The sequence below is a fragment of the Bos mutus genome, chromosome 3, assembly GCF_027580195.1.
Source record: "Bos mutus isolate GX-2022 chromosome 3, NWIPB_WYAK_1.1, whole genome shotgun sequence".
Lineage (NCBI taxonomy): Eukaryota > Metazoa > Chordata > Mammalia > Artiodactyla > Bovidae > Bos > Bos mutus.
The window spans coordinates 75796773-75817474 of NC_091619.1; the positions used below are offsets into that span (position 1 = coordinate 75796773).

The window sequence follows — 20702 nt, forward strand, 5'->3', positions numbered from 1 at the left end:
GTTGGGGGGCAGGAGAATATCTCAGGCACTCTTCATTAGGTTCCAGGGCTTCCTCATAGTCATTCTGCCCTGCCCTCCAGACTTTCCTGCCCCATAGTAAAAATACCAAGTAAAATACCATAGTAAAAATACCAAGGCAACAAGGGGAAGAAAAAGGAGTGCAACAAGCCAGTGCCACCTCAGTCCTCTCCATTCCTCACTATTCCCCATTCACAGGTTCTCAGTCATCCTGTCCTGTCTCTCCTGTGGATCTTTGGGTGGGTTTGGTACCTCTGTGTTAGCTACCTTGCCAGGAACTGGAATTCCCCAGCCCTGGTTCTTTGTCTTCATTTGCCTTGGTATCTTATTTTCTGGCTATGCCACAAATTTGTTTTTGTTTTGGAGAATAAAACGTATTCATTCAGTAAATATGTATTGAGCACGTAGGGTTTGAAAGACTCTTTGCCAGGTGATGGGCTAACACCGTCAATCAACTTTTCTAACCACTGGTCTCATTGCAATTAGCTAAGTAAATCAACTTGGCATTGCCCAGTCTCTGAGTCACCACACTTGCCAGGAACCAGCCTGGATTTTCTCCCCACCGTGTTTGCCAGGGCATGCCCTCTCTTTTAGAACTTGGCTAACAACTCATTTCTGTGACATCTTTCAAAATTATTCTTCAGCCTTTATCATTCAAATTCCCTCTACATTTTCATTAAGAGCACCTGAATAGAGTTATGAAGTTCATACGGTATTTGGAAAAATTGCCCTCCTGACAGGTGGCCTGGTTTTCAATCTAGCTTTGCCACTAATTGGATGTATGATCTTGGCTAAGTTACTTCACCTCCTGGGGCCTCAGTCTCTGACATCTGTGTGGGCCTCTATGGTTGTGCTAGCTTCTGACTCTGGCCATAATTTCCAAAATTCCTGAGCACAGGGACAGGTCTGAAATATTAAATGTGTTCTATTTCTTGACCAGTCTGTTTAGCACACATTCAGTTTTCATCATAAACCAACAAAATCATTCTCATACTTCTTGATATTCAATGCTGTGGCATATGCCTTTTACAAACAAGTTGTCCCCGCTTTCTCAAAATCGATACAATTCTGCCGCTTGGGGCACTATTTTTCTCTTTCTGGGAAGAAAGCTATTTCTGTGAGTTGTGTGAACTATACTGAAAGAGAAGCAGCAAAAGTACATGGTACACTATTCCTACAGATCATGCAGAATTTGGGACACGAGAGCTCCCCGATGGGAGATTTGCAAATCTGTCCTCCAGGTCTCCCTAGGAGGCTTGACTACTTCTATTGGATGGCTCAGGTGTGGCCTTAAGAGAGGCAGTGGGCTCTTAAGATTTCTAGGACCAGGACCCTTTTAGCTACAGCCTAGGTCTAGAGAACTGTTTCAATGTCTTACTTTACCACCCCTCCACATTTCTCTATTTTGAGCCTCATCCTTAATGACACTCCTCCATTCTGAGAGGGGGAATTGTGCCTCTTATGTCTTTTTGGCTTCTGGATCCATCACCCTTCAGCTCCTCAGGAACTTCATTCCCTTAATGATCCCCTTTCCCCTTCCTCGTCAACTCTTTCCCACCCTGGTTCTTCTTTTCAACTTCTATGCCTGCTCAGATCTTACTTTAAAACAAACATTGCCTGCATACCTGCACTGTTTTGCCTGGCTAACACCAACTCGTCTCTCTAATTTCTGTTCACACGAAGCCTCCCCTCCATGCCCACGTTTCTACTTTTCTCTGTTCCTAGAGTGCCCTGTGCATATCTCTTGTCTCACATATATCCTGTACTGCAGTTTGCTTTTTTTATATGATTGCCCCTCCCACTGGACAAAATGTAACTGTACTTTTTACCTATTGCTGAACTCCAGTTACCTTATATAGTAATCTCAATAAATTTTTGTTGAATCAATAATGCAGAGGCCTAATGAATGTGTCATTTTGAGAAGCTGTTTTCAAATCTAAGTAAAGAAACTAGAATGGGCCCAGAAAATTCAAGATGCTTACATCCTCAAGACCCATCTGCAGTGAGGTTTAAAGAAGTAAGGTATTTTGACATACTACTTTTTAACAAGAGCAGGAAATTAAACAGTGGTAAGATCTCAATTTTCCCCTACAGGATCCCTTTAAAAAATTTACACATACAGTACTTACTCAATGAAGAAGCAAATTTGAGTATAAAAATCACCTGTAATACCACAATGTAGATATGACTTCTGTTGATATTTCCATGTACATTCTTCTAGACTTCTTTACTGTGCTAAAATGTCTATTTGTGTAAATTCATATTTTAAATTGCATTATACCATGTATACTTTTGAAAGCCTACTTTTTCACTCATCATGTGCATCTTTCCACACCAATAAAAACACAGCTACAATATTACTTTTATGCTGGAGTGGGATTAAGGTGGGTGAAGGTTATGATATATTTAACCAATCTACCCTCTATTATAAAATTTTAGGCTGTTTGTAGTGTTTCATTATTTCAAAACCATTTCAACAATAAAAAAAACATTTTAAAACCATTCAACAAAAAAGCTTACATTTTTTTTTAAGCTCATGCCTTATTATTTGCTGAGGATGTATTATTAATGGCATAGTTTCCTGGTCAAAAGATATATTCATATTTGAAGTTTTTTATGTTACAAGTTGACACATTTCTCTTCAGAAAGTTGTACCAATTCATGAGCTTCCCTAGTGGCTCAACTGTAAAGAAAGTGTACCAGTTCACACAAAAGTGGCTTTTCCCCACACTTTCACCAGTATAGGTTATGCTGATGCTACTTACTCTTTTTTATTTTGATCTGATTGCTAAGGTTTTTTTTCTTTCAAAACTTGCATCTCATTAATTGCTAGTTAGGCTGAACATGTTTTTATATCTGTATTGTTCCTTTTATTTATTTATTTGTAAGTGTTTATTTATTTATTTATTTATTTATTTATTTCACTGCCCAGGTCTTAGCCGCAGCATGCAGGATCTTCTAGTTGCAGGATGTGGGATCAAGTTCCCTGACTAGGGCTCAAACCCTGGCCCCTTGCATTGGAAGAGTGGAGTCTTAGCCACTGGACCATGAAGGAAGTCCCTATTCCTTTTATTTTATATTTGACTTTCCTGTTCATATCCCATTATCTCTTATTTATTTGAAAAGTTATATGTATTTGCCAAAAATCTATCATATACTTTTCCTAAATTGCTCTTTGCATTTAAAACCTTATTTACAGTGTTTTTTAAAAATTCTTACTTTACTATGCATAAAGTTAAGCTTTTTTCCCATAGGTAATCCATCTTTTCCTTCAGGTTTCTTCTTAGATGCCTTCCCCACATGAGGCAGAGATTACCAGTTACCTACCAAATACCCTCTTCTCATCTTCTCTAGCAAGAGAACAATGTGTTTCTAAGTCTCCTTTGTAGTTGGGTGTGACCAAGTGACAAGTTAGGATCAATACTGCAAGTGTTGTTGTGTGACTTGGGGCAAAACTCCTCAAGAGTGAGAGGTGAGGCTTCTCCCTTCTTTTCTGCTGCCTAGAAGGAGACAGCTGGAGCTCCAGCAGTCATCCTGGACTATGTGGCAGAGGGTACAGAAGGAAGGAGGCTGGAGTCCTCATGAGTACAGCTGTCACACCAGCCCTGGGCTGTCTACCTCCAAACTTCTCTTCTATAAGAGAATAAGTAAGTCACTATAGTCAAGCCTCTAGAAAGAGCAACTACCACTCCTAAAAGAAATTCCTAACTCATATGCTGACCCAAGGGTATATCAATATTTATTTGTATTTTTATCTACTATATTATCTCTACCTTTACAGATATATGACTGAAAAGACTTATAACCAAGATTCAATAGTATATATAAGATGAGAATTCTTGGTAGAAGCTTCTTCAAAATAATAATTGCTAGGCTTCCCTGGTGGCTCAGGTGGTAAAGAATCTGCATGCAATGCAGGAGATCTCGATTCAATTCCCAGGTCAGGAAGATTTGCTGGAGAAGGGCTAGGCGGCCCACTCTAGTATACTTGGGCTTCCCTGGTGGTTCAGCTGGTAAAGAATCTGTCTGCAATGTGAGAGACCTGGGTTTGATCCCTAGGTTGGGAAGATTCCCTCGAGAAGGGAACAGCTACCCACTCCAGTATTCTGGCCTGGAGAATTCCATGGACTGCAAAGAGTTGGACACGACTGAGTTGGACACGACTGAGTGACTTTCACTTTCAGACCCCAGTGTGGATAAACTGTTACACTGAATTTTAAGGAAGAATCTAATTATAGAGTTTTATTCTATCAGGCATTTTTTGAAAAAGTTAGGCCGACAATCTTGACTAAAATACTTTTATAATACAGGTCTTGAAAATAGTTTTAGTATCTATTTTCTTCACTAATTATCAGCTTTAATCCTGACAAGGTAGCTTTCAGAGGATGTGACTATAAAATATGTCTAGCTAGCTGGGAGGTTTTCAATGTAGATAATTGGATACATATCTAAATTTGAATAATAAAGAGCTATAGTATAGCAATATTGTACTATAGTTCCTTACAGTCAGAATTTCATTTTAATATTATTGGTTTTCAAACATGTTTTGACTATAGGTATGCTTTTTCTAGAACTTGACAACACATATTACTCTTGCTCATGGAAAAATTAGCAAGATATTAGTGTTCAATTTAATGAATATTTCCGTAACTAACATTTATTGTTTATATGTGTGTGCATACTCTCAGTCATCTTCGACTCTTTGTGACCCCATGGACTCCAGTCCACCAGTCTCCTCTCTCCATGAGACTTCCCAAGCAAATGGTTTCCATTTCCTCCTCCAGGGGATCTTCCTGACCCAGGGATCGAACCTGTGCGTCTTGCATTGGCAAGGGGTTCTTTACCAGCTGAGCCACCAGGGAAACCCCAAACACCTATTATGTATTTATTAGTCTCTGTATTTAAACTCACAATGACCTGCAATTCAGGTAATGTAATCCCTAGTTTAGAGAGGGGGAAATTGAAGCTCAGAGGTGTTAATTCATTTGGATACTCACTGGCTAAAAGGAAATTTCAGACAGCCTTTGAAACCTGTTAATTTCAAAGTCTACACTCCTGTGCTACTCATACCAGGCCCTGAGCTGGGCCTGAATGAGCCAAGAGATTAGGAAGACAGTTTCCTACAAACAATATTAAAGAAAATTTGGTACTTACCTGCCCCACACAGATCCGTAATGTTAATGCGAGTGGGCAGGGAACTGCCTTTCGAGTTAGCTGCAGACACAGCCGCAGCCCAGTTCCCAGTTCTGGGAATTACCCAGGTCCAGGAAGTGTGTTCTGTGATGTTCTGTAGTGTGATTTCCCCTCCTGCCACCTTCTGCAAGGTCACTTGATAGTGGAGGATTTTTCCTCTTGCTTCCGATAGACTCAGATTCTGCAACAAAACACACTTACTTACTGTGTACTCTCAGACAAGGTCACTGGATGCTCTATGCTAGGACCTCGTGACTGCCTGCAGCAGGTGACTACACTAGAGTGACCTTTTTTTTACATTTTTTCATTTCTTCCACCACACACTTATGCTCCACCAAGCTCCACCGCTTATAGAAAACAATCAGTTAACATTTTTAAAAAGTTAATTCTTAAAGAATTGTTTGGGAACAATCCCAAAAAGTAAGCATAAAACTAATTCTTTGTATTGTAACCCTGTTAGACAAGGACCATGAGAAACAGAATCACTGGAAATGGAGAGTTGCCCAAGCCTGTGTTGGCAGTGCCTGTCCATGCCTAGTGTAGGGAGAGAAAGGCATTGCTCACCAGACTTAAGCATCACAGTTTTCTTGCAAGGCTCTTCCTTTCATGGGGTGTGGCGTGACCTCAAGATGCTGAAAAACACACCTTAGGGTTGGCAAATGTCCCCTTTTCTGGTTTCCTGCTCCTAAGCCATCTTTTAATAATTTGGTATCCTATGTCTTTTATCTGTCAGAGAGGCTGGGTTAATATGAATATCTGCTTCATTTAGAATTTGTATCTTCCACTTTAAGTGAAAAAACTGGCCTTCTGATTATAATTTGGCTTCTGAAATAATTAGCATGCTGCAAGAGGATGCTCCTATCTGCTGACTCAGGCCTTCTGGTTGGCCCAACAGCTGCAATTCTCACTATAAATTAATGCATGAACATCCAGCTTTTTCATATTTCAGGCTCTGGGAGCTTGAATGATGCAGGTCATGTCCTAGGTGCCTTTCTGGATCCACAAGGGCCAAGACTAGATCATAAAACATGGTCAATGCAATGGGTGAATGCCATGTGGCTGGGGGCATTTTGGGGTGCACGTTCAGCTTTTCCCTATAAGACATCCTGTGTCCTGGCAAGAACCACAAAGTTTTGGTGGGGCAAGTGTCCATCACAGCTGATCTTGTGTGGATTAAAACAAGTGAGTGCTTTTGACATTGTGATGTTCTGAACTGTTATTAATAAACATGCCCTTGGCCACAGAAGAAAAAAAAAAGATAAATAAGTAAAAGCTGGGTAGGGAAGACCATTCGATCAGGTCTCTCTCACTCCATCCTTCCCTACTTGTCTCTTTGGTAGCTCCAGAGGGTAGCACCCAAATGTACTTCCCAAGAGTTGGCGCTCACAAAACTCCTCATTCTTGCCAGGGACCCAGGAGGCAAATAGGGAAACAGCCTCTATTATGGCCCCCTCATTGTCCTTCACAGACACCTTGGTAATCTCATGCAATCCAATGGTAGAATGCTAACAGAAGGGGGGAAATGTCAAGTCCTCTTGGGTCCAACGAACCTACATAGTGACTGCTGTGGAAATCTATCTGATCCCAGTGATCTGGTAAGCAGAGGTGTGGGTTGGAAAGAGTGAAGGAGGGCAGCGAAGGGCCTGGACCTATCTTGCATTTTCTCTTCAGATCCCATATTTTTGAGCTGCAAATATCAGTGAGAAAATGAAGATGGGGCCAACAAGTTAGACAAAGGAACATGGTATCCCTTGACTTGTGCTTGTATAAAATGTCAAACTCAAGTTTGGGGATAAAGGTTAACATCAATCAGTTAACTAATCTCCTTAACCAAACTGGAAAATGGACCTAACTTATCTAGCAAGGTCCATAGAATAAAAGATTCAATGAGTTCAGTGAGTCAGTGGGGAAACAAGTATTTAGCCAGCAGGCAGGCGGTCTCCTGAAGCACCTGAAAACAGTGTGATTAGGTTAGTTAAAAAAATTAGGTAACATTAAGTTTGCAAACCATGTACATAATCCATCACCCGTGGATTAACCTGGCTCTAAGGGAATGGAATAACAACAGAATTAAATAATGGAATAATTATTCCAGTTTTAATAAGAGCTAGAATAGAATACCAGAAGAGCAGAACTGGAGGGGATTCTCCAGATGAACAATTAATTCAGTGTTTCATTTTATCAACAGAGGAAACTAAGTCCCAGGGACACGAGATGATTTGCTTAAGGCCACTCAAGAGACAGATGGAGGAGCTGAGTGGAATCAAGGGCTCCTGACCTCCAGACTCATGACCCCTCCACTCTGACTCGCTACTCCTTCTATTGGCAAGCCTGAGACAGTTGGTGAGTACAGGCGCCATATTGCGTAGTTGGGTCCTCAGTCACCCTTCTGGCCCAGAGTTGCAAAGCAGCCTCTGTAATTGTGCGGCTGTGGTATGCTCTGATGTGGAACATCAATAGTGGGCATGAGGTTGGTAATTTGGGGAGGGTGGAGATCCAGAATTCTTTCTCCAGAGCCGACAGGCTCTGAGTCAGAAGGGGACAAGTTCTGAAACAAAAAGAACCTTGGCCTGAGGAGCCAGCTGGGTCTTTTCAGATAAACTTATTTTTTCCTCTAGTGTTTATTTGGGTGGGTGAGAAGGGGGAATCTATCATCTATTGGGCCATACCACGAATCAGGAGCTCTACAATGAGTGTCACAATAAATGTGACACTCCCTATTCTGATGAGAGTGCTAAAGCTCAAGAGAGGTTAAGAAATAAACTTGTCCCCATAGTAATGTGAGATTTTAGTGCGCCCCCTGGTGGATGTGAGAGATGAAGGAGATACTCCTATTGAGCCAGGGATCCCTGTGAACATCACAAAGACAGGGTACTTCTTGTCCCTTCTTGGACAGTGCTAAGAGCAGATTTCAGCCAGTGATATTACTGTCGTCACCTTCTTCTACTGGTAAGAATACACTAAGAAGAAAAATGTGTCCACTGCTTCTCTCCCTTCAGTTTTCTTTCTGCTCTGTCCTGTGGAAAATGACCTAAACTTGGTGAACTTAGCCTTTCTGACTTTGGTTTGTCCAAAGAGCAAGGAGTGAGCTCCCTTATAAACCGTTATAATAATTCTGCTGCCTGAAAAGGCTTTCAGAATCAAAAATAACTTGGTGAATGCAATCCAAGAAAGCACAAAGTCTGATGCATTTCAGAATGCATTGCCCCGTTTCTGTTTTAAAGTGTATTATAGGAAAGGCGTTTCTATGAATTGATAAAGCATTTCCTCTTAGGACTTAAAAACTACTGTACTGACAATAAAGTACTATTTTACTTCTGAATTTCTCTTCAGGCAAAAAATAACTTTTTAAAAACTGGTAGAGTTTAGCCTATATCAGAGAAGAGCGCCTGTAATCAAGACCCTTTGGAAAGCTGAGGAGTTTGAACATTTACTAATCACAGCTTTATCTGTGAGGTTTTTTTTTTTTTTTTCTTTTGGGTTCTGAAACACTGCTGACTTGGTTCTTGTTATTAGGACAGATCTTTGACTTTTCTGTTCCACCACTTAGCAGCTGTGTGACCTTGGGCAAGCTGTTTCAACTCTCTGAGCCTCAGTTTCCTCACATGTAAAGTGAGGATAATTCTTTGTGCAGCACAGGTGTATTGGAGGATTCAGTGACCTAAGGGAAGCAGACTGTTTCAAAACAGTGTTTGGTGCATGACAGATGTGAAGACACTTGGTGGGTACTGTTTATTCACTCTAATATAAAAATCATCATGATTGGCACTTTACCCTTATGGCTCTTCTATGAATCTTCTATTATTCTTAACCTGGCATATACCACAGCTCCCTGTGGAAGTCTCACCAATATCACACAGTTGATTACAAAGTATATATACCATTTGTGGGTTTAAGCCTGAATACTTCAACTTTTCAACTTACGACTGCCTTCAGCAACCCTAGTTCAAAGTAAGGACAGTCTTTACCTGGAAGGTTTGAAAATCACTGTACTGGAAATTTCTATCTGTGGATCTGTTTTCCCCATTAGCCTGTCAGTTTATTTTTGCATCCTCAGTGTCACACACAGTGTTTGCCTCCTAACAATGACCTTGCAAACACTTTTCACAATTCTCTCTTTAGTTTTCATAGCAATCTCATGTAGTATATACTGTTATTATCTACACTGTGTTCATAAGGCACAGAGAGGTTGAGCACCATGCTCAAGGACACACAGCCAGCAAGTGGTAAAGCTGGAACTTGAACCCAGGTAGCACAGCTGCTCTACCTGGAGGATGAGGTCTTAAACTGCTGTCATGCTGGCACTCAGTAGACATTCCCCAGGTGTTCTGTTACTCTGAACTGATTTACCTTCTGGCAGTTACCCTGGCATAATGATTTCTATCTTGTTTTATAGCTGGAAAACAGCAAAATAATGGAAACTTTTTAAGAGCAAGCTTTAACCCCCCTTGCGTCTGTGTTTTCTACGTTCTGTTAATTCTCTGCTACTTACTCTTATCTTTGTCACTGACCACATTCTGCTATCCAATCCAAATTCCCTGCATTGCAGCTGGTATAGCATGTGTGACCAGCAAGCAAGGGAACGCAACCTGTTCTGTCTGAAAGCATCTGCAGCAATTCTGTGCCAGCCTGTGTTGGGACAGGGCTGGGAAAGGGAAGGAGAAAGAGTTGAATACCGCAACAAAACTAATCTTCCCATCTGCTGCTTTTGTATTTAAATATTGATTCTGATGTTGTATAGCTCCTATAATTACATAAGGCTCCTGGCAGCCAATCTTCCCTGGGGATTCACAATAGACCTTTGTCCTCCATCAATATAAACCAGGTTACAAATAATACTTCCTACTTTTATTGAATCCCTTTCATATGAGGAGGCCAAAGAATTCATGGCTTCAGTGCAATGTGATACAGGCTGGAACACTCTTCATTCACCCAAGACAAAGACAGGGAGAAAGAAACCAAGTGAATGTACTAAACAAGCTGCTTCTGATCTCAACTGTCTTTCTGAAGCTGTGCTGTTAACTAGTATGGGGCTGGCTCTTTTCTCTTTCTCCTTGTCTTCTATGGTTTGAGGGTAGCTATTTATCAAAATGAATTACTTCTTTTAACAAGTGAGTCTTTTCCCTGCTCAATCTTTTCCCCACTTTTGGAAACAAGCGTTTCCCCATCTCTCCTTTCCTGCTTGTCAAGGCTTAGGAATCTTGCTCACTACAGGAGGGAGCCATGTAGCCTTTGAAATGAAGCTATCCTGACCTAGGATGGGGTGCCATCTGGAGGGTGAGCTCTTGGCCTCTGTGCCATACTGGCACTTAATAGACACGTGCATGCGTGCGTGCTCAGTCGCTTCAGTTGTGTCTGACTCTGCGACCCTATGGACTGTAGCCTGCCAGGCTCCTCTGTCCCTGGGATTCTCCAGGCAAAAATACTGGAGTGAGTTGCCATGTCCTTCTCCTAGGGATCTTCCCAACCTGGGGATCAAACCCGAGTCTCCTGCGTTGGCAGGTGGATTTTTTACCACTGAGCCATGAGAGAAGCCCCAAGATAGATCATTAGTAATTTTTAAATTGATTACATGTTGAAATGATAACATTCCCAATAAACCTGTGTTAAGTGATACATACTATTAAAATTAACTCCATCTGTTTTTTTTAATTTCCTAAAATGTGGCCATGAGAAAGTTTGAAATTACACATATGGCTTGCATCTGTGGCTTGCTTTATACTGGGTTGGCCAAAAAGTTTGTTCAGGTTTGTGTGCCCTCTTATGCTGAATGAACTTTTTGGCCAACCCAATATTTCTATGGGATAGCACTTCACTAATGTGATTCTGTACATGCCAAAGCCATGTCCCCCTGAGGTCTTCCCAGCAAATGTTCTCCCACCCTTGTCCTGACTAATTTGTTCTTCTGGGGAGCTCCAATATTACCTTCTCGTATTTTTTTAAGTCAGAAAACTGTAATAACACCTGGACAGAATCAATATAAACAATTTAAGGGAAAATACATGATATTTTCTAAAGCTCTTAAATATTCCAAAAGATTTTATCCTTAAAACTCAGTTTAAACAAACAAAAACTTCACCCTATTTAATCCTCAGCAACTAGACTGCTGACTCATTTTACCCACACCTCCAAATCCTTTCAACCAAATAAACTACAAGCAGATGCTCACATGGATTCTGATTGTGGGCCTATCTTTCCATGTGTAGACCCTCCCGTCCCTTGTGTCTTCCTGACGCTCTGTCTCTTTGACTGCAGTGACTCATCGCCTGAGCTTCACTTTGGTCTATGGTTCACCACGTTAGCTGCACAGAGAATGGGAGATGCTGAAACTGCCAGTATTACCTTCTGAAAGGTCCTGACTCCTCACCCCTCCCCTCCCTGGTCATAGTCCCCTCAGCTGAACCTTGAACTCCTTCTTAACACCCGAAGACCCTCACCATCCCCTCTGCATTTCTGTCCTCCTCTGCTGGACGGTGAGCTCAAGGACATGGAGCCTGCCCCTGGCTTGTTCACGTCCATGTCCCTGCATACAACATGGGCTCTAGGCCTAAAGAGGGGCTTTAATGTACTTGTTCGAGTGGATGAACAAACGAGGGAGTGAGTGAATGAAGGAGGGAATTCAGCTCCATCTGCACACAGACATTTCTCTTCCAGACCCATGGTCTAAACCTAAACTTCAGAAAGTTTATGATTAGCCATGCTTCAGACAGTGAGAGGACTCTGAAGAAACTGACAGAGGAAACTGGAAAGGGTAATGTAGCTTTAACCCACTGTCGTATCTTTTCATACGTCAGATCAGATCAGATCAGATCAGTCACTCAGTCGTGTCTGACTCTTTGCGACCCCATGAATTGCAGCACACCAGGCCTCCCTGTCCAATACCAACTCCCAGAGTTCACTGAGACTCATGCCCATCGAGTCAGTGATGCCATCCAGCCATCTCATCCTCTGTCGTCCCCTTCTCCTCCTGCCCCCAATCCCTCCCAGCATCAGAGTCTTTTCCAATGAGTCAACTCTTCACATGAGGTGGCCAAAGTACTGGAGTTTCAGCTTTAGCATCAGTCCTTCTAAAGAAATCCCAGGGCTCATCTCCTTCAGAAGGGACTGGTTGGATCTCCTTGCAGTCCAAGGGACTCTCAAGAGTCTTCTCCAACACCACGGTTCAAAAGCATCAATTCTTTGGTGCTCAGCCTTCTTCACAGTCCAACTCTCACATCCATACATGACCACAGGAAAAACCATAGCCTTGACTAGACGGACCTAATGTCTCTGCTTTTGAATATGCTATCTAGGTTGGTCATAACTTTTCTTCCAAGGAGTAAGCGTCTTTTAATTTCATGGCTGCAGTCACCATCTGTAGTGATTTTGGAGCACAGAAAAATAAAGTCTGACACTGTTTCCACTGTTTCCCCATCTATTTCCCATGAAGTGATGGGACCGGATGCCATGATCTTCGTTTTCTGAATGTTGAGCTTTAAGCCAACTTTTTCACTCTCCTCCTTCACTTTCATCAAGAGGCTTTTTAGTTCCTCTTCACTTTCTGCCATAAGGGTGGTGTCATCTGCATATCTGAGGTTATTGATATTTCTCCCGGCAATCTTGATTCCAGCTTGTGTTTCTTCCAGTCCAGCGTTTCTCATGATGTACTCTGCATATAAGTTAAATAAACAGGGTGACAATATACAGCCTTGACGTACTCCTTTTCCTATTTGGAACCAGTCTGTTGTTCCATGTCCAGTTCTAACTGTTGCTTCCTGACCTGCATAGAGGTTTCTCAAGAGGCAGGTCAGGTGGTCTGGTATTCCCATCTCTTTCAGAATGTCCCACAGTTTATTGTGATCCACACAGTCAAAGGCTTATATTCAAAGTGACTTTCTTCTTAAAGGATGGAAGCTGAATTAACTGAAGGAAAAGTGTACTGGAATCACAGATGGAAATAACTGGTCAAAGCAAAGGAAATGATGTGAAAGTCTGTGCAGAAGGGGATGTTAGAATGTGAGGGAAAGAATTGGTGACCCCTTGTGAAGGGCTCTCATCCAACACTGGGGCTGTTGGTGACACAGCCACATTTTCTACCACCGCATTTACTGTTTTGACAATACCCAGGTGTTTTTGCTCTATTCATAGATTAGGCTCAATTTTTTGGCTTCAACATAGAAAGTACTTTTTCTCTTAAAAGCAACTATGGGGACTTCCTTAGTGGTCCAGCAGTTAGGACTCCATGCTTTTACTGCAGGTTCAATCCCTGGTCGAGGAGCTAAGATCTCACAAGCCGTGTGGTGTGAAAAAAAAAAAAAAAAAAAAAAAGCTATGGCAAAAAACAGTACGGAATACTTTTGAGGAAATGTAGCTTTTAGGAGAAACCAAGGTGTGGGAAAATGAGGAACTACATAGGAACCAGAACAACAGCTGTCTTCTCCACCCTCAACACACTCACACTCACATTCATAAATAGACACACATGTAGATGCTCACATTCACACCCAACCCCCACACTCACAGACCCACACATACTCACCCACACTCACACCCACATACACCCCACACACCCATCTTCCACGCATTCACGCCTTTACACTCACTCACTGCAATGGTGATTCACACCCTGGAATTTCACACCTAATGTGATGGTGTCAGGAGGTGGGGCCTCTGTGAGTTGATTAGGTCATAAGGGTGGAGCACCCATGGATGGGATCAGCACTCTCTAAGACCCCGGACAGCTGTCTAGCCCCTTCCACCATGTCACCATGTGAGGACGCAGGAGAAGTCTGCAATCCAGAAGAGGGCCCTTACCTAACCATGCTGGCAGCCAGATCTCAGACTTCCAGCATCCAGAACTGTGAGAAATTGATCTCTGCTATTTACAAGCCCCCAAACTATGGTGTTTTATTAGATGTGACTAAAACACTTACATACATGCACAGCATACATGCCTGCACAATCACACACATACTCATATCTGCACACCCACACAATCAGATCCCTCCCACGAATACAAAATTCACATGCATTCATACACATGTGCATTCACACACACACAACACACATGCAGACACACCACTCCAGACACTCACATCCTCACCACGGACCCGTCTCCCCTCCCTCCACCCACCCCCGCCCCCACCCTCAGCACACACCTGGGCTGTACCCATTCAGCATCAAGTTGTTCTTCTCTAGTGTAAACATACTAGAGAAATGAAAGGTCATCTCTCATTTCCCCAGCCGCAAGAGAAACGTGCTCTCTCTGTGTTCACAGGCTGACGGGGTTTTACTTGGGGCTTCCTTTGGTGCTGAAGCCCTGAATTCCCCTCTGCAGTGGCGGGGTGTCCCTTTCATTGGGTTTCCCAGTATTGATCAAAGTTAGAAAAGAAAAATCACCCACCACACGCATGTCTTCGCTTCCCTTCCCCAGTAAGGTCTGACTGGGCCCCACCACAAAGCACCTGATCTGGCTGCAGGCTGTTCTGAGGTTTTGATGAGTTCCTCCTGTCACAGCACTGCCCTGTCAGCTCCCAGTCCTGCCTGAGGGCGGCAAGAGGAATCCCCAGTCGGAGGAATGGGAGTGTTTCCAAACAGAAGGGCAGTATTCCACTCAGGAAGGGCTCCCAGCAGCAGGCACCACATTACAGAAATCCTTGTGAGAAATAGCTTCCCCTCCCCAGACTGCAGTTTCCGTGTTTGTAAAATGATTGCTGTAACTGCATGCTGCTTAAATGCCCTTTGGCTCTAGAGGTCTGGGATTCGTGGTTCTGGAGCTCAGAGCAGAACCACTCATCTCAGTAACTCTGAGCAGGATTTAATTGCCACTTCCTGTGTAGGGCCGTTGAAGAAATCCAGGATTCAACAGAAAAAGACTAAGTCCTGTGTGTGCATGTGCTAAGTCACTTTAGTTGTGTCTGATTCTGTGTGACCCTATGCGCTGTAGCCTGCTAGGCTCCTCTGTCCCTGGAACTCTCCAGGCAAGAAAACTGGAATGGGTTGCCATTTCCTTCTCCAGGGGAATCTTCCCAACCCAGGGGTCAGAACCCAAATCTCTTACGTTTCCTGCATTGGCAGGAGGGTTCTTTACCACTAGCGCCACCTGGGAAGGACCAGGGACTAAGTCCTGTAACAACCCTGTAAAACAAAAGGCTGGCTCCAACTCTCCTTTTTCAGGGTGGACAATTGCCAAAGGTTTTGAAGGTGCCCTTTCATGACCACCATTTAGCATAAGGTTGTAGAAGCTTCTAGTTTTTACATTTTTGGTTTCTTATTCAAATCCGTTCCGGTCCAAAAGATCCTTCTTGGGCACACAATTTTGGCTCCACAGAAGAAAACCTTTTGCTGCGATTCATGGGGTCACAAAGAGTTGGACACAACTGAGCGACTGAACTGAACTGAACTGAACTTATAGACAAGAGATGCCATCAAGGTGGGCTGTCTCCAGAGCAGTTCTTCCTGTCCCAGAAGGTCCTAGCAGAGACATCTGTCTGTCCCGGCTGGACTAGGAGCAATGTTCATGAGAGATAGGGTGGACCAGAAGAGTTTTGAAGTCCTTTTGAATTTCAAGACTTCATTTTAGAACCTAAAGCTTTGTAAGAAACAGGGACAAAATTAAGATGAGCAGCAGAGAGGAATCTGCATATGGAAGTTTGCTAAACATTACCTGTTTGCTAACAAATCGTTATTTTGACTTTGCTCCTAGGCTGGTTTCAGGGTGTCCTGCTTACGCCTGTTCTAAATGCTCTTTGTGACAGAAAGAAACACAGATCTAGCACTGGGTATGTTGCTTACACTGTTATGAGAAAAATGTTGCGGTACCATCTAATTTACCTTGGCAGCCCCAGTGATTTTTCTGGGTTTACACCTTCTCATTTACTTGTGCCTCCACCCCCAACCTTGAATTCTGCAGGTACTTTGATCATTACCCTCATTCTACCAAGAGAAACCCCAGAGTTGAGAGGAATGAAATGGGACCAGAACAGCATATTTTCAGATAACTGTAAAGGACATTTTTGGAGGAGGGATCTTTACAGGATGAAGAATTTGCATTTTAACCAGTTGCTTACTTGTGAAAATGAAAACCAACAGCCAGGAATTGAGCTAGGTTCTTCTATACTATTTACAAATTGCGGTTGCTCTAAATGCCTTGCTTTAAGAAGAATCTTGCTATTAAAAATTCATTTTTTAAGATAAATTTTAAGCTGCAGTTTTAGTTTCAAAGTGAAGAACTTGATAATGACTCACCAAGCTATTTACAGTAGTCTCCTTTTATACCAGAGATTCTATGTGTGAGAGAGAGAAAGGGAAAGAGGGAGAAAGAGCTCATTTCTTAAAATTGAAGAAGACCGTGATTATCAAAATCTATCATGCTAACCCCATCAGAGGACTTTATTACTCTGACTTCTAGTTTCATGCTTGTCAGCTGCATAATTCCAAAACTGTTTATTTACCCTTAACTGGAAGACATGTTGTAAAAAAGACATAGGTTTTGAGAAATAAAACCTCTTCTTATAAACATGCCAATCAGTAGCTCAATTCAAACAATATATATATTTTGGGGGGCAAAATGAGTCATACTATAGCAGAAAGAGCTCTGGATGGGGTTTTAGTTCCAGCCCTGCACTTAGTAGGTGGTTGACTTTGTGAAAAACCTCCTTTTTTGGGCTCTCAGTTTTTTTCATGTGTTAGTGGGGATACTAGTATGTATCTCTTAGGGTTTTTGTAAGGGTTAAGTGAAATGATACTGCCAGCTTTCAGCACTTGTGAAACTTTTACATTCTGTCATAACATTAGGCCTCATTGTTTGCTGGAAGGTTGTTCTGTTTACCACTGTTTTACTACTATTCCTGAAGAAAGGCTGTTTTCTATTCCTATTTCTCTTATGTTCTACTATTATTAGTATTCCTGAGGTAGAGGCGCTTACTTTCCACCCACTCACTTTTCAATGACCATAGAAAACATATTCCTAAATATCTATATCCACAGCTTTACCCTCCCCTAAAATGAAAAAGTGAGGTGGTCACTGCAGGGCATATTGTATCTGTTGGGTGGGAGGAATGGCAGAGAGGAGAACAGAATCAGAAGAGAAGGTGTGGGGAATGGGGTCAGAGGATGGGCACAGTTCGGGAAGGGAAGAGACCTTGATCTGACTGGAAGTGGATGAGGGAAAGATATGATTGCGTGGAGGCAGGAAGTCAAGAGCACTCACCCTTGTGTTGGAAAAGTAAATGACATAAAGTCAACCATCGTGAAGATCTGGCTGAGAAAATGAGTTCCAACACAGTCTCTGAAGCCTCATATCAAAGCAACTATAGAACAAGTTCTTCGGCCTTGAAACTTACCGTTCAAATATGTAATTCTCTTCATATGTCAATTATATCTCAATTAAAAAAACTAAATATATAGTTCTCCTGAATTTTAAGTGGACACTGCAAACTTACCTTCCAGAAAAGAGAAATCTGTTGTCTATTGTAGTCAATGTGCTGTCTCATGTACCAGACATTTAACATCCCAATAGGCTCTGTTTTGAAGGGGAAAAAAATCCACAGCTTCATGTATATATACATATATACAAATACACAACGTAAAAACTTTAAAAGTCAATTGGTTATTGATTAAACTATTCTAAGAGAGTAGAATTATAGGATAATTTCAATTTTCTTTGTGTCCCAGTATTTCCCTTTTCCTTTTGTTAAATAATGAACATGCTTGACCACAGAAGTCATAAAAAACAAAGTGCTGTAGTCCATGGGGTCACAAAGAGTTAAACATGACTGTGTGACTAAATAACCACCTTAAAAACAAACTTTTAAAAATGACAAGGGGACATTACATTCTTAACTTACCCTTAAACATGTATTAGTAAAATAACTCAAAGAAAGTATACATGGTTAATTCTTTTTTGTTGGAATGCATAAAAAATTCTCAACAGAAAAACAGACATAAATCATGAGGAAAACATTTTTCAATCCTGTAAATTACAAACACAAAGGCTGAACTTTGTGTTCATCTCCATTCCTGAATTTATGTTGGAGTATAATTATTTGGTTTTATGACCATTAGACAATAATCTATTTGTAAGGAAGTCTGTCTCATTCATCTTGCTGCTGCTGCTAAGTCGCTTCAGTCGTGTCCGACTCTGTGCGACCCCATGGACTGCAGCCTACCAGGCTTCTCCAGGCAAGAACACTGGAGTGGGTTGCCATTTCCTTCTCCAATGCATGAAAGTGGAAAGTGAAAGTGAAGTCACTCAGTCGTGTCTGACTCTTAGCGACCCCATGGACTGCAGCCTACCAGGCTCCTCCATCCATGGGATTTTCCGGGCAACAGTACTGGAGCGGGGTGCCATTGCCTTCTCCCTCATTCATCTTAGCATTCCTCATACCCAGTGCAGTGCTTAGAATGTAACAGGCTCCCAGTTACTCTTTGTTAAATGATGAATAAGCAAATGAACAAACCAGACAATCTCATCTACTTGATGCTGAAACACAGGCTGAACTAGTAAAAGAAATAACCACCAATCCATAAAACAATGGTCAAATATGACCTGATTTAATTTGAGAAAGTCAACTGAACATATTTTTTGAAAAGAAACTGAATAATCAACTCCTATGTCTAAGTGTGTATGTGTATTATCAATGCATGAAATAGTTTTCACTGTGACTCAGATCATGAACTCCTTATTGCCAAATTCAGACTTAAATTGAAGAAAGTAGGGAAAACCACTAGACCATTCAGGTATGACCTAAATCAAATCCCTTATGATTATACAGTGGAAGTGAGAAATAGATTTAAGGGCCTAGATCTGATAGATAGAGTGCCTGATGGACTATGGACGGAGGTTCATGACATTGTACAGGAGACAGTGATCAAGGCCATCCCCATGGAAAAGAAATGCAAAAAAGCAAAATGGCTGTGTGAGGAGGCCTTACAAATAGCTGTGAAAAGAAGAGAAGCGAAAAGCAAAGGAGAAAAGGAAAGATATAAGCATCTGAATGCAGAGTTCCAAAGAATAGCAAGGAAAGATAAGAAAGCCTTCCTCAGTGATCAATGCAAAGAAATAGAGGAAAACAACAGAATGGGAAAGACCAGAGATCTCTTGAAGAAAATTAGAGATACCAAGGGAACACTTCATGCAAAGATGGGCTCAATAAAGGACAGAAATGGTATGGACCTAACAGAAGCAGAAGATATTAAGAAGAGGTGGCAAGAATACACAGAAGAACTGTACAAAAAAGATCTTCATGACCAAGATAATCACGATGGTGTGATCACTCACCTAGAGCCAGACATCCTGCAATGTGAAGTCAAGTTGGCCTTAGAAAGCATCACTATGAACAAAGCTAGTGGAGGTGATGGAATTCCAGTTGAGCTATTTCAAATCCCAAAAGATAATGCTGTGAAAGTGCTGCACTCAATATGTCAGCAAATTTGGAAAACTCAGCCGTGGCCACAGGACTGGAAAAGGTAAATTTTCATCCCAATCCCAAAGAAAGGCAATGCCAAAGAATGCTCAAACTACCGCACAATTGCACTCATCGCACACACTAGTAAAGTAATGCTCAAAATTCTCCAAGCCAGGCTTCAGCAATACGTGAACTGTGAACTTCCAGATGTTCAAGCTGGTTTTAGAAAAGGCAGAGGAACCAGAGATCAAATTGCCAACATCCGCTGGATGATCGAAAAGGGAAGAGAGTTCCAGAAGAACATCTATTTCTGCTTTATTGACTATGCCAAAGCCTTTGACTTTGTGGATCACAATAAACTGTGGGACATTCTGAAAGAGATGGGAATACCAGACCACCTGACCTGCCTCTTGAGAAACCTGTATGCAGGTCAGGAAGCAACAGTTAGAACTGGACATGGAACAACAGACTGGTTCCAAATAGGAAAGGAGTATGTCAAGGCTGTATATTGTCACCCTGTTTATTTAACTTATATGCAGAGTACATCATGAGAAATGCTGGGCTAGAAGAAGTATAAGCTGGAATCAAGATTGCCGGGAGAAATATCAATAACCTCAGATATGCAGATGACACCACCCTTATGGCAGAAAGTGAAGAGGAACTAAAAAGCCTCTTGATGAAAGTGAAAGAGGAGAGTGAAAAAGTTGGCTTAAAGCTCAACATTCAGAAAACTAGGATCAAGGCATCTGGTCCCATCACTTCATGGGAAATAGATGGGGAAACAGTGGAAACAGTGTCAGACTTTATTTTTCTGGGCTCCGAAATCACTGCAGATGGTGATTGCAGCCATGAAATTAAAAGACACTTACTCCTTGGAAGAAAAGTTATGACCAACCTAGATAGCATATTCAAAAGCAGAGACATTACTTTGCCAACAAAGGTCCGTCTAGTCAAGGCTATGGTTTTTCCAGTGATCATGTATGGATGTGAGAGTTGGACTGTGAAGAAGGCTGAGCGCCAAAGAATTGATGCTTTTGAACTGTGGTGTTGGAGAAGACTCTTGAGAGTCCCTTGGACTGCAAGAAGATCCAACCAGTCCATTCT

At 41.9% G+C, this 20702-nt stretch overlaps 1 protein-coding gene across 1 annotated transcript in view; it reads right to left on the reverse strand.

Annotated features, from left to right (window-relative positions):
* IL12RB2 (interleukin 12 receptor subunit beta 2) overlaps positions 1–20702 on the reverse strand; it is an 86467-nt gene that overhangs the window by 32155 nt on the left and 33610 nt on the right. Inside the window, exons 8-9 of the mRNA XM_070367871.1 lie at positions 17634–17713; positions 5173–5392 (exon numbers count right to left, since the gene is read on the reverse strand). Coding sequence (XP_070223972.1) covers positions 5173–5392; positions 17634–17713 — 300 coding nt within the window. The remainder of the gene's footprint in view (positions 1–5172; positions 5393–17633; positions 17714–20702) is intronic.